Below are 14,994 nucleotides of genomic sequence, written 5' to 3'. Positions count from 1 at the left end.
CATTTCCCTCACTTTCCTCTTTCCCTTGAAGTTCTTTTTAAAGGCTTCTGACAAAAAGGAGACCACCTTTGGAATGAGTACATGTAAATTTGAGCCACCCTATCTCTCTTTTTGAGTTGGAATTAGCTTGTGTTTCTGTTTGTGAGGCTGTGCTGATGGGTACAGCAACCAGTGACAACTTCCCAACCCCCTTCCTGCCTGCTCTCTTGTGCACACAGTAATAACCATGCGTCCTTCCTCGCTTCATTTCATCCTGCACTTCAGCCATGAATGGGCAAATGTGGCTGAATAGACAGAAAATGTCACAAAGATGACAATTCTCTCCCAGGCTGCTGCAGCACCAACTGCTCTTGGGTTGTGTCACTGTCATGGGTGTTGTCAGGGCAGGGAAGCAAGCACCTTGCAGCGAGGCACACCAGAGTGTGCATCTTCGTGGCTCTGTGCTGGCCTCTTTTAAATGGTTCCCTGAGGTCCTTCTTGAACTGAGGGCCCAGCACTGGACATGATATTCAAGCAGGGCAGAGTAGAGGTAGAAATGGAGGAGAACCTCTCTCACCCTACTAACCACACCACTTCTAATCCACTCCAGGATGCCCTTGGCCCCAGGGGTAGCTTGCTAGCTCGTGGGCATCCTTCTGTACACCCGGACTCCCAGGTCCTCTTTCCCAGAGCAGCTCTCCAGCAGATCAGCCCTGGTACTGCCTGAAACCTGCTTCATCTTGGATTTCTGGCTTGTTCTGTCTGTGCCAGGTATGAATCAGTGATGGCTTTGTTTCTGTTTCTGAAGGACGATTCTGAAGGACAGCCGGTTCTTCCGCTACCTGCACGCGGCGGTGATCACCAGCGGGACCATGCTGGTGTTCGGAGGCAACACGCACAATGACACCTCCATGAGCTATGGTGCCAAGTGCTTCTCTTCTGACTTTATGGCCTATGATATTGGTAAGTTCTTGCAGAAATAAACATCACAACAGGAACTCTTGGATGTTCCAGAGGAGCTGTCTTTGGAATGACTAATCCCTGTGCTGAGCGGTATTACACCGAGCGCTGCAGAGCCTGCTGCAGAAGAATGTGCAGTCAGGAGGGGCTCGTTTAGCTTGCTGCACATGACCAAGCAAATGAGCTGCTGCAGTGATTCCTAGGCAAATACAACAGCAGTTGTTTGGTCAACAGTTGATATGTGAGCTTGGGCATTAAAAGTTATTTCTTAAACAGAAAGCATGCTGTTACCATCTTGGGCATAAGGCTGTCCTGTACTCTAGGATGGCCAACCTATCCTGGGCTGATCCCGAGGGGCAGGGTGGGGATTCTACCCCTCTGCCACGCTTAGACCCCACCTGCAGTGCTGGGGCCAGTTCTGGAGTCCTCAGTGCAGACAGAGACCTGCTGGAGGAGGCCACAGCAATGCTGTGAAGACTGAAAGATGTCTGCTGCAAGACTAGGCTGAGAGAGTTGGGGTTGTTCAGCCTGGGGAAGAGAAGGCTCCAGGGAGACCTGGTGGCCTTACAGTGCTTAAAGGGGCTGATCAGAAAGCTGGGAACAGACACTTTAGCAGGACCTGTTGTGACAGGACAAGGGGACATGGTTTGAAACTAAGATTTATGCTTCAAAGAAAGAAGAGGTTTTTCACACTCAGGGTGGTGAGACACTGTCCCAAGTTTCTGAGGTGGGAGATGCCACATCCCTGGAGCCATTCCAGATCAGGCTGTTTGGGCCTCTGAGCAACCTGCTCTACAGTATCACAGTATCACTTAGGTTGGAAAGGACCTCGAGGATCATCAAGTCCAACCTATCAACACAGACCCCATGACTAGACCATGGCACCAAGTGCCACGTCCAATCTCCCCTAGGTGCAGCTGTCCCTGCTGAATGCAGGGGGTTGGACTAAATGACCTTTAAACATCTTTTCCAACCCGAAGCAGTCTGTGATTCCCTGATTGTGAGTGTGCTTTATCTGTCTGTGACCTATCAGAAATGCAGGTTGTTAGGACAGTTCCCAGCACTGGACCCTGCTGCCACTCACCTTGTGGGTTGCACACTCTTGTTCTGAGCTGCAGGCTGGCTGACTTCTTTGGCTGTGCTCTTGTAGGATTAGTTTGCTTAAAAAGCATAGATGGAAACATAAAGATCTCCCCAAGCACTACTGAACAAGGAAGCCAAATGACTGAATGTTACTGGGAGAAGGGTTTGGAGGTGTTGGAGCAGCCAGGAGAGGGCAGCATTTACTTGTGAATGGGAAAGCAGAGACACTGTGGAGGGACAGGAAAAACCATGGAATTACATTAAAGAAGGTGGAAGCACGTCCAGATAATCCATGCTGGAGACAGACAGGTCTGGGCTCCTACCACATTCTACCTTCTGCTCTCAGAATTCCTTAAATGTGGGCTCTACCCATCTGATTCCCTGACACCATCCTGTGAGCCTGCATTCTCTGCCCACTGGGGTGGCCCTCCTGCTTGGTGACAGCAGTGTGCAGGTGAATGGGTTGCTGCCAGCAGCAGGGTTTAGCCCCTTGTGCTGTTTTGCTGTCTGTTAGAGAGACCATTCCCTTTGCTCCCTGTGATTTCAAGTTGTGCCCCTGTGGAATTCACTTGAACTGACTAAAACCATGTGTGCTGACACTCCTGGCCAGGTGGTTTGCTTTCATAGCAGTAGTGACAGATAATTCTTGCTACACTTTGCTATCCACCAACAGAACAAGAGGACACAGTCTCAAGCTGTGCCAGGGGAGGCTTAGGATGGATGTTAGGAAGAAGTTCTTCATAGAAAGAGAGATTGGCCACTGGAATGTGCTGCCCAGGGAGGTGGTGGAGTCACCATCACTGGAGGTGTTCAGGAAGAGACTGGATGGGGTGCTTGGTGCCATGGTTTAGTTGATCAGATGGTGTTGGGTGATAGGTTGGACACAATGGTCTCAAAGGTCTTTTCCAACCTGGTTAATTCTATTCTATCTTCCCTGACCCACTGAACTAGTTAGAAGCAAACCCCAAACTGCATTGATGCCAAACACAGAATCAGCCTCAGTGTTTTCATAGCCTTTGTGTTGAATTTGAGCAGTATCTTTTAACAAGTCCTTTGCATTGTAAGCTTTAGGCTTGGCTGAACTCCTAGGCCAGGAAGGATTCTTTGTAGCTTCCAGTACTTGATCTTCAGCTGAAGATGGGAAAGAAGCTTAGAACAAAACATTCCAAGCCTTCTATTAAACTAGAAAAACATGTTTCTTGGACTTGCATACCTCACAACTTGATAGAGGAAAAAATTGCCACTTGCTCCTCACTTTTGCTGGAGTCTCCTGTTAGGAATGGGAGCCATGCATGCTTGTCTTGGGGAGGGGGTGGGGATGCTGGACTGCCTTAAATTCCTTGACAAGTCAGCAAATGACACTTAAACTCAAAACCACAATCCATCAAAATCTGAGATCCAACCAACTGGGTCCTATGGCTTTTGTTCAGCAGCACTCCTGAACACCAGTTGCTTCTGGAGTATGGGTTGGGATCACTTGCTTTAAGCAATAGAATAGAATAAACCAGGTTGGAAGAGACCTTCGAGATCATTGTGTCCAACCCATCATCCAACACCACCCAAACAACTAACCCATGGCACCAAGCACCCTGTCAAGTCTCCTCCTGAACACCTCCAGTGATGGTGACTCCACCACCTCCCCAGGCAGCCCATTCCAATGGGCAATCACTCTCTCTGTGTAAAACTTCCTCCTGACCTCCAGCCTAAACCTCCCCTGGCACAGCCTGAGACTGTGTCCTCTTGTTCTGGTGCTGGTTGCCTGGGAGAAGAGACCAACCTCTGCCTGTCTACAACCCCCCTTCAGGTAGTTGTAGAGAGCAGTAAATTCTGCTGGAGTATGGGTTGGGGATCAGTTGCTTTAATCAATGATTCTGCTGGAGTATGGGTTGGGGATCAGTTGCTTTAATCAATGATTCTCCAGTTAAATAAAATCAGTAAGATTTGGGGTTGTTTGGGGTTTTTTTGCCTTCTCAGTTTATCTACATAGTAGTTTGGGTTTGTGAGCTCTCCTCTTGCAGAGGTTCAGTTGGTGGCACAGCAGTTTTCTCCTGCATTAAGGAATCCTCTCGTATTTGAGGGCTCTGTAGATCTTTACAGCAGATTGACTTTGCTGTCTTAATTGCATAAATTGCATACAGCTGCCTGAGGGATGCCAGCCCCCAAGGTGATCCCCTTCACTTTACCAGCTTTAAGTGATATGGATTGGGCTGCCTTTCCCTGCCTTTGTTCCTTTGATTGCTCAGTGGGTTAGATGTTTCTTAGGTCGTTGTTTGGTTGGGTTTTGTTGTTTTCCTCTTTTTTTCCCCCCTATGCTGCCTAAAGGAAGAAATTACCTGAGAAACCAAATAAAAGATGAAGCAGAACTTCTCAATGTTATGCTAATAGAAAAGAGATGGAATAATCCCACATGATATTAAAAGAGGAAAAACAACCACAAATCCTTCAGCTGTGAGGAGTGAAAAACAGTGTGGTTTTTGCAAACATGGATATCCACCCTCTAGGAGCATAAATGAAATGGGAAGGTTGGGGAGGGGGGGATAAAAAGAAGCTAAGCCTGTGTTCTCAGTGATGCTGGTGTGGAGCAAAACTGCATCTCATTCACATCTAAACAGAACCTGAACCTGTTGTGCAGTGGAACATGCCACTAGTAAAGGAGAAAAAGCAGTCAAGCCACTGCCACTTAATTACAAGTGACTGCAAAAAAACCCTCTGAACTTCTTCAACACAATGCCCTGCAACTTTGCTGGTTTGCATGGGCTCTTCATTCACAGAATGGTTTGGGTTGGAAGGGACCTTCAAGATCATCCAGTTCTAGTCCTCTGTCATGAGCAGGGACACCTCCCACTAGGCCAGCCTGCTCAAGGCCCTCTCCAGCCTGGTTTTGTACATCTCCAGGGATGGGGTATCCATGACCTCCCTGGGCAGCATCACATCCATCCTTTTCCTTGTTCTCAGCCCATGGCACTTAGGGTGAAGCATGAGCCTTCACTAGTGACAAAGGAGATAATGCAGCACTTCCATGAGCTCCCCTCTTCACTCAGGAGGTTTTGGTGGTGGGTGCAGTGGGCTCCTTAGAGTTATTGAAGTACTTGGGGGTCTTCCAGATAGAAACATGCTACCTAAGTTGAGTTGTTAATGCTGAGAAGCTTTTCTGACCTGAGCTTTCCTTAATCCTAGCCTGCGATCGGTGGTCCGTCCTTCCGCGCCCAGGTCTCCATCACGATGTCAACAGGTTTGGGCACTCTGCTGTACTCTACAACAGGTAAGGCTACAAGCACTGGGGACTGTTGGTGTTGCTCATGGAGTCACAGAATGGGTTGGGTTGGAGGGGGCCTTACCTAGTTCCAACCTCTTGCTGTGGGCTGGGAGCCCTTCACTAGACCAGGAGTTCCTGCAGTGTGACAGGTTTGTACCTCGGTGAGCTTCATAGCTGTATCAGTGCACCCGTGTGCTGCTGCTTGTAGATCAGTAACACTGGGACCAGAGGCTTGGGAATGTGTTGCAAACCTTTCAGACTTCTCAGACCTTCACTTTTGTAGTGACCTTACAGCCTACCTGTTCTTCTGTCTCCAAATCATGTTGTCCCTCGTGGTTTCTAAGCTCATCTGTATTTCACTTTACACAGCTGTGTGCTGCTTCTTCATGCAGTGCTTAGGTGAACTCCTAGATGAGATTCCTACTCCTAAGCATTATAGCACTGTAATAATGTCTGTGCTTTCAGGTGAACATCTGTTATTGCTTTTGAGTCTGCAGAACTGAGTTTGGAAGTGATATTTCTTAGGAGCTTTTCCTTCCAATTCCTTTATCCTTTGAGGATACTTGCTGTAAATCAGTAATGTGATTTAAAGCTCAGGTTAAGGCAGGCAGATAGCTCTTACTGCCTTGAAGAGGAAAGTGCTTTGAGATACTCTTTTTGTCTGTAAAAAATCACTTACTACCCCTGCCCTGCTGAGGCCACATCTGGAATACCGTGTCCAGTTCTGGGCCCCTTGGTTCAAGAAGGACCTTAGGGAACTGCTTGAAAGAGTCCAGCACAGAGTCCCAAAGCTGCTGAAGGCAGTGGAACCTGTCTGGATGCATTGCTATGGGTCACTGCCCTGGGTGATCCTGCTCTGGCAGGGATTTTGGTCTCTGGAGGTCTCTTCCAACCTCTACCAATCTGTGCTGCTGTGGTGCTTGTTTCAGTGTGGTCTGAATACCAACCAAGCACTTGCTCCCAGAAAGGACAACTACTCCTGTGCAGTAGTCTTTTTCATCCTAAGCCAGGGTGAAAATCACATTAAAGACAGTTACTATTCAATCAAAACTTTGATTTTCAGTTGCATTGGGTCTTCTTCACTATCTTTTTGAATGTGCACTTGCAAACACAGATGCACAAGGGGGGCTGGGTGGCTTTTTTGTATAAACCACTTATTTCATGTCTGCCTGAAGCAACTGTGGATAGTAAAGCAGGTTCAAAACAGAAACACCTTCCCTTCCCCCCAGATATTGTTTGTTTAGCTGGCACAGTGACTCTGCTCAGCTGCTAACAGCTGTGAAGATAACTGTGGGTTTGTCACAGCCATGTAGCAAGATGTGACAACACTGAATTGTTTTGTTACAGCTCCTGAGAGCTGCTTTGATGGTGTGATGCTCTGGCCCTGTTGTTTTGCCCCTCTCTCTTGCCCATGTTCTTGGCAGGAGGATCCCACACTGCTGCAGCACTTCACATGCAGTCACCTTGACCAGGTGTCACCCAGAGCTTTGGCTGAAGGGGAAGGTGGCCCATGACCTTGGATAGGTTAGAGACTGTTTCATCAGCCATGTATTGACTCTCTGGCTGCTGTGAAACAGTGGAATGTGGCTGCCCTTCCCTTTAGTGCCTTCCTTAACCAGGAGCTATTGATTTGGGTTTCTGTGTGCTGAACCACTTTACTCACACCTGGAATCACTGTGACTTGCAGCACTCCATGGTTTCTAAACACAGACACAAACATGGATGTCTTTCCTTCCACTTTGTCTAGCACCATGTATATCTTTGGAGGCTTCAACAGCCTGCTTCTGAGTGACATCCTGAAGTACACCCCTGAGAGATGTGAAGCTTTTGCCAACGAGACAGCCTGCCTGCGAGCAGGCCCTGGTGTCAGGTGTGTGTGGTCTACCTCCCCTCCTGGCTGTGTCCCCTGGGAGAATGCAACAGTAGAGCAGCAGCAAAAGATCTTGGAGGACTGTCCTCCCAGGCCAGGTATGTGTCACCTTCATTCCATTGCCCTTCTACCTTACAACAAGGTGCCTAGCATCTTGTTCTGTTTCTTGTAAGCTGGATGCCACTATCAAATCAGTATTCAATGGGGGCTATAGTTCTGTTTCCATGTGTGCTTGGGAGACCTTCCTCTGACCAAGTGCCTGCAGCAGCATGGAGATGTTTCCCCTTCCATCTCCCTGAGGTTGCTTGCTTGTGGAACTTTTTTTTTTGTACTCCTTGTACTTACTTTCCCATCCCAAAGAGATGTCACCAGTGAGGAATCAGGCCTGGTCCATGGTCCAAGAACTGACCTTGTGAGAGCCAGCAATTTGCTGATGAGCACCACAGGGCACTGGGGTCTTGCAATATTACCCTGGGCTTGTCAAGAGAGACAGCAGGAAGAGTGCTTTAAGAAAAGTTGCTTTAATTCTCCTTCTGCAGTGCAGTATGGAGAGGGACCTACAAAAAGAGCATTTGTGTGAAGGTCTGGTTCTGTGTTCTCCTTTCTTTGCACACAGCTTCTCAGCTCTTTATCCTGATGCATCGGGATTGAATTACACGAACCTTGATTCTGTAATAGATGGCAGCCTTTAATTATTTAAAAGAAATTGATGTAAAGGGACATTGCTTTGATGGGCTCTCAATGTACAATAAATTTTCTCAAAACACAGGCAATAAGCAATTGGAAAGATGAAGTGGAAAGCTGAAGCTTTGCATGAGAATGCTCCACGTAATTGAAGGCCAGGCTTGCAGCGGAACCAGGCTGCACTGGGACATGGTCCTTGCCCTTGTGGAGTGTCCTCTGCACTGACTGAACATGCCTGCTCTAACTCCATGTGCTGCCATGTCTTGGTGCCTGTTCTTCTGGGGTGTTTTCAGCTCCTTGGGCACTAAAAATTGGTTGCTGCTGCAAATGAATGCAATTTTCTCCCAGCTCCATCCCACGGAAGGAGCTGATTCACTAAGCAGTCCGTGGCGGCGAGTCTCCAGGTGCTGCTGCTGCTTGGTTCTGTCTTTTGCTGTATGTAATCAAGTTCTTAGAGCTCTGTCAGGAAATGCCTGTTTTTGGTCATGCAGGTTTTTTTCTTTAATAGCTGTAGACAATGAAAAATGTGATCAGATTACAGACTGCTATAGCTGTACTGCAAATACCAACAACTGCCAGTGGTGCACTGACCAGTGTGTCTCCGTGCATAGCAACTGCACAGAGGAACAGGTACGTGTTCTCTGATAGCCTTTGAAATGTCAAATGTCCAAATACCTTCAGCTGCCAGGCTTATGACCCCTGATGTTCTTTTACAGTGCAGTTAGCCTTAAACTCTTGGCATGCTGGAATTGTTTCCAAGTTGGTCCGAGGGCTTCCCCTCAAGTTAGGAGGATGGCTGTGGGCAGGAGAGGAGGTGGAAGTTTCACCCTGGTGGGATTAGGCTGTAAAGCCCACAGACATTTGGGTATCATAGTATCAGTCAGGGTTGGAAGGGACCACAAGGATCATCTAGTTCCAATCCTCCTGCCATGGGCAGGGACACCCCACACTAGATCAGCCTGGCCAGAGCCTCATCCAGCCTGGGGTTAAACATCTGCAGGGACGGGGCTTCAACCACCTCCCTGGACAACCCATTCCAGGGCTTCACCACCCTCATGGGGAAGAACCTCCTCCTCACCTCCAGCCTCAATCTCCCCACCTCCAGCTTCATTCCATTCCCCCTGGTCCTATCACTACCTGAGATCCTGAGCAGTCCCTCCCCAGCCTTCCTGTAGGTCCCCTTCAGATACTGGAAGGCCACAATTAGGTCACCTCGGAGCCTTCTCTTCTCCAGCCTGAACAGCCCCAACTCCTTCAGTCTGTCCTCATAGGAGAGGTGCTCCAGCCCTCTGCTCATCCTCCTGGCCTTTCTCTGGACACCTTCCAGCACCTCCAGATCCCTCTTGGAATAGGGGCTCCAGAACTGGGTTTGCCCAACGAGAGCCTTCCCTAAGTAAAATCCTAAGCTTTTTGTAAAAACTCTAAGGAAAATGTGTCAGCTGGTGGCTTGGGGGAATATCTTGAGCACAGGACAGGCTGTGCCCATTGACACAGCTTTTGGAGTTAGCTTGTAGGTCTGAACTGGGAAGCGTGGTGTGGTAGCTGTGGCTTTTATAAACTGACATTGGTTGGATGGAGAAAAAGCCTCATCTGTGCCCTTCATTTTAGGTTCCTATTACTCTGTATGACAACTGTCCAAAGGATAACCCTGCCTATTACTGTAACAAAAAGACAAGCTGTAAAAGCTGTGCCATGGATCAAAACTGTCAGTGGGAACCCAGGAATCAAGAGTGCATCGCTCTACCAGGTAGGCAGTGTTGGTGCTTGTGTAAGGGAAGACCCCAAACTCACCCAGCCCAGAAGCTGTGGAGCTTCTTTGGTTTGGTTTTGGTTTTTTTAACCTCCACATCTGTAATCTTTCAGTGCTGAGCTGGAGTAAATGTTGTTCAATCACAACCAGCTTTGATAGGAGACTTTCTTTACTAGTGTACTCAGGAAGTCTGATGGGAGTAATTTGTCAGTCCCAACTGACTGAAGAGGAGTCTGATCCTTTGTGTAATTATTAGACTGTAGTTCATCTCTCTCTTTTCATTTGATAGAAGCAGTGCTGTTGATATAATAGGCTTCTGCAAGACATTAGATTTAATAATGCATGCTATTTAATTTCAGGAGCTAAAATTGTGCCAAAGTGTAATGGCACATTCTGGACAAATTAGGCAAATAGCACCTAAAGTGTAGAGGGGAAATTCTCTTGTGAGGCTGTTTCCAGGGGGAGCTCACAGGAGTTGATTATTAGTCCCTCTCTAGTAACATTGCTTTTGTTTTGGTTTGTTTCCCAGAGACTGGGAGAGAAATTTGAGACCTTTGGTGAATAATATTTACAGTTAATAAAATAGAGAGAAAGGGAATGAACCAACATAGGCAGAGCCTGTGAATGGGCATGGAAGACCTTCCTCTAGTAATTCTGATGTGTTTGCTAGTCTGGAGGAGTGAAATAATGAAGAGACTTTGAAGAAGAGCCAGGAAAGCAAGAAGGACTTATTTTAATGAGATAGAGCTTGATCTGTTTAATTTGTCATAGAAAAGGAGGTGACTTGGTCCTGTGTGTAAAAAGCCCATCTGAGACACTGACACTTAAAGAGATTTCAATCTGTTAGATAAATCTAAACTGAGATGCTGGAGCAGAAATTCACCCTGAAGGTGCCCAGCAGGTGTTGTTGTAAAGGAAGTAGTTAGGCACAAAGCATAAGGAGCCCTTCAGCAGTGGGCATGGCTGTGCTCAAGGTGGAGCAGGGCATTATTAATCCTGGAAGTTTGCTGCTTTGAAGAGGATTAGCACAACCCCCCTCTTCTCAAAAGGTACCCTAACAGGGGTGGTTGAATGAGTGGCTATAAGCAGTCAGCCAAGTTCTCATTTGCTTCTCTTTGCTCTCCTTCTACACTGATTTTACTGTTTGCTGCAGGAAGTGCTTTGAGTACCTCCTGCAGGTGAGTGAATGCTGAGGCCTCACTTCAGCTCCCCCAGGCAGCTTTCCTTCTCCCTGGGCTGTCCTGCACAGACCCTCCTGAGGACACTGAGTTGTGCTGCTGTGGGATGGGGCTGTGGGTTTTGCTTTGGTGGGAGGGCTCTTTCACCACATTGAAGGCTGTGAAGGCCACTTGCACCTCTGAGGTTACCTTACTTCATCTTCCCCCCTCCAGAAAATATCTGTGGAACCAACTGGCATTTGGTTGGCAACTCCTGCTTGAAAATCACAAATGCCAAGGAGAACAATGACCATGCCAAACTGTCCTGCAGGTCCCACGGGGCTCTGCTGGCTTCTCTCACCACCCAGAAGAAGGTGGAATTTGTTCTCAAGGAGCTGCAGAAGATGCAGTCCTCGGTGAGTGCTTCTCTTTTATGTCCCTTGAGTAATTAAGCCCCGACTGCAGAGAACTCCTTGCTGTGGTATTGTGTGCTCTGTACAGAACAGACATGCCTCTTAACTGAGAAGGACTTGATTTTTCTTCTTTTGAAATTCCACATCCCCTTTGGGTGCTTTTGAACTGAAATTGGAGAGAATGTAAATGGGAAAGATAAATACAAACACAGACGATGCCTGCGAGGTATCGCTTTCCATAATGAAATCACCCCTGCCTTTCTCTTGTGGGATACATGACTGCAGCAGGAGGCCTCTCCTGACTTCTACACAGTGTTTTATAAATAAAGGTCCCTTTGGGGCAGCAGAGGTGTTTAATGTAAAGCATTTAAAGTTATTTATTTCCCTCAGAAAAGAGGCTGTTTAAAATGTCGCCTTCTTTCTCCGCGGAGCTGCTCGGCTTATTTGGAGTTATTTATGTTTGATTTAGTGGCAGGTGCTTTTCTGTCAGAGCCAGTGAGAGGGGAATTGGAATCTGTCCCTCTTTGTGCATCAATAAAATAAACAGATATTTCTTTCCAGGCCCTGGCAGAAGCAGGGAGGCATTCAGGGCAGGTTGTGTAGGTGGTGCTAAAGCCCTAACAAAAAAACCGTGCTGTGCAGCTTTGCTGAAATCCTGGGTTAGGCTTCAGAGCTGCTGTGGCTTGATGGAGTATCAGAGCAACTCCTCTTGGGTCCCAGAGGCTACTGTGGGCAGGGCTGGCAATCAGGAAGTGTTTTATCTAGGAAGAATGAGACTGGAGGCAGTAGGATTACTGCTGCTCAGAGGGAAGCGTACCTCAGTACTAAAGAAAAATATTCCCCTGTTGGAACAAGAACATTCCCTGCTTTGATTCCTAATTTGAAAGTGGCAGTTACAGAATTAAGGGGGTTTAGAGGAGATTCAATTTATCCATAGAAGGCAAGGTGCAATTCAAGCAGTATTGATTGCTGAATCTTTTGTAAAGAGGGGAAGCCAAGCCTGGGCTGTTGTGAAAGGTACCTACACTTACAGCTCCAGGTGTGCCTGCACACCCCAGTGGGTAAGTGTAGTGTAAAGCCTTAAGAGGCATGGCAACCAGTCCCTAATGGTGCTTGAACCTTTACACTGGGGCTTAGAATTTTGTTAATTTACAGTGGGGTTTTTTGCCTACACTGTCCTTTAAAGAGTGAGCCTTAGGAATCTGAATTTGCCCTTTTTAATGGCTGTTAGCACTGAGTGATTGCAGTGTGAGGAAAAGCCATGGCTAAAAAGCCAACTGGTGTCTGGGACTTGAACTTCTGCCCTCTGGTGGCATGCTGCTGGGCTGGCTGTGCACTTGACTCCTTATTAAAGCTGTGCATGAGGGATTTGTAATGATGAGAGAGCATTTTGGTGTTGGCATGCAGTGCTGTCTTACCCAGTTGCTGTTAGTTCCAGAATCTTAGAATCCTTTTGGTCAGAGCTGATATTTAAGATCGTGGAGTCCAACCCTTAACCTAGGACTGCCAGGTCACCACCAAGCCATGTCCCTCAGCACCACACTCCAGGCATGGAGACTTCTCTGCTGTCCTGGGCAGCCTGGGCCAGGGAAAATTCTTCATGTCCAGTGCTGCAGCTTGAAGGTTTAGGAGTGCATAAAATCAGCTTGAAGTAGGTGGTTAGCTGCAGTTGGAAGGGAAGCGCTGTGGTCTGAAGCTCCCGTAGGACAGCTGTGCCATCAAAGCACTTTGACAGAGAAAGCATTTTAACAAAAAATAACCTCATGTGCCACCACAGCTAAAATGCCTCTCCCCAAGCAGAAGCATGCCAAAAATTCAATTGCCAGCAGAGATAACCAGGTTATGGGTTCTTCCTGTGGAGAAGTTTATTGCCAGCAATGCCAATTTAGATTTGACCTGCTCCGTTTCTCCATCTCTCCACACACACATACTCTTAAACAGCAGAGGTTTTCTAGCCAGACAGTAGAGTAAGTGGATTGTATCAGTTGCATTGTCTAGGGACTTCCCTAGTTTCCTTCTTCATATCAAACTCTAGCTGCAGAAATGTACTTTTTTTCCTGTATCTACCCCCTTACAGGAGGCACAAACATGCAAAGAGACTCTTGCAGGCAATGTCACAAGTCAGCCATTGTGAATGTGTGACTTGTTCTCCTCCTGGTTTAGGTAACAAGACAGGCAGTTGGGAGGGAGGGGAAATAAAATCATTCATGTTTCCTGAAGGATTTCTCTCTCCCTGTGACATTTAATTCTGATGGAAACAAACATTTCCCTTATTGCAGCTTTGCAGCATCTCACCTGGCCGAGCGGCTCCGAGCTTCCTCCAGCGATGTGTGTTTGCTTTTCATACCTGCAGCAATAAGCCTGCTTATTGAATCTTATCCTCTTCCTTCCTTTCCAGCCCAAAACTCTGACTCCATGGGTGGGACTGAGGAAAATCAACGTGTCCTATTGGTGCTGGGAAGACATGTCTCCCTTCACCAACACCCACGTGCAGTGGCTGCCCGAGGAGCCCAGCGATGCCGGCTTCTGTGGCTACCTGGCGGCGCCTTTCCAGCAGGGGCTGAAGGCAGCCACCTGCATCAACGAGGTCAATGGCAGCGTCTGCGAGAGGCCAGGTGACAAAACCCGCCTGCTGTGTGCCTCCTGGCAGCGTGGGATGCAGAATCCCTGCTTGGTGGGGGGTGGAAGGGACCTCTGGGGATCCTAGTAATGAATCACAATCAGCATGGTTGGAAAAGACCTCTAAGATCATCAAGTCCAACCAATATCTAATTCTACTAGAGCCGCTACCCCACCATACCTAGATGGATTTCAAATACATCCAGGAATGGTGATTCAGTCACTTCCCTGGGTAGCCTGCCCCAGTCTTTGAAAACCCTTTCAGCACAGTTTTTCCTAATGCCCAACCTAAACCTCCCCTGGATTGACTAAAGGATATGAATCTACCTTTCTGTTGTGAGAAACTAGGATTCATTTTCCCATGCAGTATCTACATCTCCAGGACTGGCAAATCCATTGCCTCACTGGGCAGCCTTGCACAAGACACTTCTGTATCTAGTCCAACCCCCCCCCTGCTGCAGCAGGGGCACCCATAGCAGCCTGCCCAGGATCACAAGGGCCAGGTGGGGTTGGAATCTCTCCAGGGGAGAAGACACAGTATCACAGTATAACTAAGGTTGGAAGAGACCTGATCTAGTGTGGGGTGTCCCTGCCCATGGCAGGGGGGTTGGAACTCAATGATCCTTGTGGTCCCTTCCAACCCTGACTGATACTATGACCTGGAGGATCACTGAGTGCAACCTGTCACCACAGACCTCATGACTAGACCATGGCACCAAGTGCCACATCCAATCTTTTCTTGAACACCTCCAGGGACCTCCAGACTCCACAGCCTCTCTGGGCAGCCTGCTTCAGGGCACCCTCACAGAGTAGTTTTCCCTTGTGTTCAGATGGAACCTCCTGGGTTCCAATTTGTTGCCCCTTGTCCTGTCGCTGGGCACCACTGAAGAGAGTCAGGCCCTATCCTTTAGACCGTGCACTTCAGCTCTTATTGAGCATCAATCAGATCCTCTCTGGGGCTGCTCTTGTCCAGGCTCAACAGCCCCAGGGCTCCACTGAAGAATCTGGCCCCAAACTAACTCATGAGTACTTGTATATCCTGGAGAGTAAAGAGGATCCCATTCACTGCAGTTAAATTTACCTGCAGCCTGACTTTGCCAAAGACAGGTAGTTGTGAAACACTATCTTGTGCTTTATGCAGCAGTGGGAGACTTTATAAAGAGCTGTACACTTAGGCTGTTAGCTGTAGAATGTTGGAACTGCATTATAGTTTAATTATTTCT

The 14,994-nt window shown here is 47.8% G+C and overlaps 1 protein-coding gene across 1 annotated transcript in view; it reads left to right on the top strand.

Moving 5' to 3' along the window:
- ATRN (attractin) overlaps positions 1 to 14,994 on the top strand; it is a 166,607-nt gene that overhangs the window by 68,355 nt on the left and 83,258 nt on the right. The window contains exons 10-16 of the mRNA XM_068149435.1: positions 788 to 942; positions 5,200 to 5,284; positions 7,026 to 7,246; positions 8,341 to 8,462; positions 9,441 to 9,579; positions 10,974 to 11,155; positions 13,551 to 13,767. Of these exons, the coding sequence (XP_068005536.1) occupies positions 788 to 942; positions 5,200 to 5,284; positions 7,026 to 7,246; positions 8,341 to 8,462; positions 9,441 to 9,579; positions 10,974 to 11,155; positions 13,551 to 13,767 (1,121 nt within the window). The remainder of the gene's footprint in view (positions 1 to 787; positions 943 to 5,199; positions 5,285 to 7,025; positions 7,247 to 8,340; positions 8,463 to 9,440; positions 9,580 to 10,973; positions 11,156 to 13,550; positions 13,768 to 14,994) is intronic.

This window comes from Melanerpes formicivorus, unplaced genomic scaffold (assembly GCF_026170545.1).
Source record: "Melanerpes formicivorus ecotype bairdi unplaced genomic scaffold, bMelFor1.0.p_v2 SCAF_18, whole genome shotgun sequence".
NCBI lineage: Eukaryota > Metazoa > Chordata > Aves > Piciformes > Picidae > Melanerpes > Melanerpes formicivorus.
The sequence above is the reverse complement of the archived record's forward strand: the minus strand, read 5'-3'. Positions and strand labels throughout refer to the sequence as shown.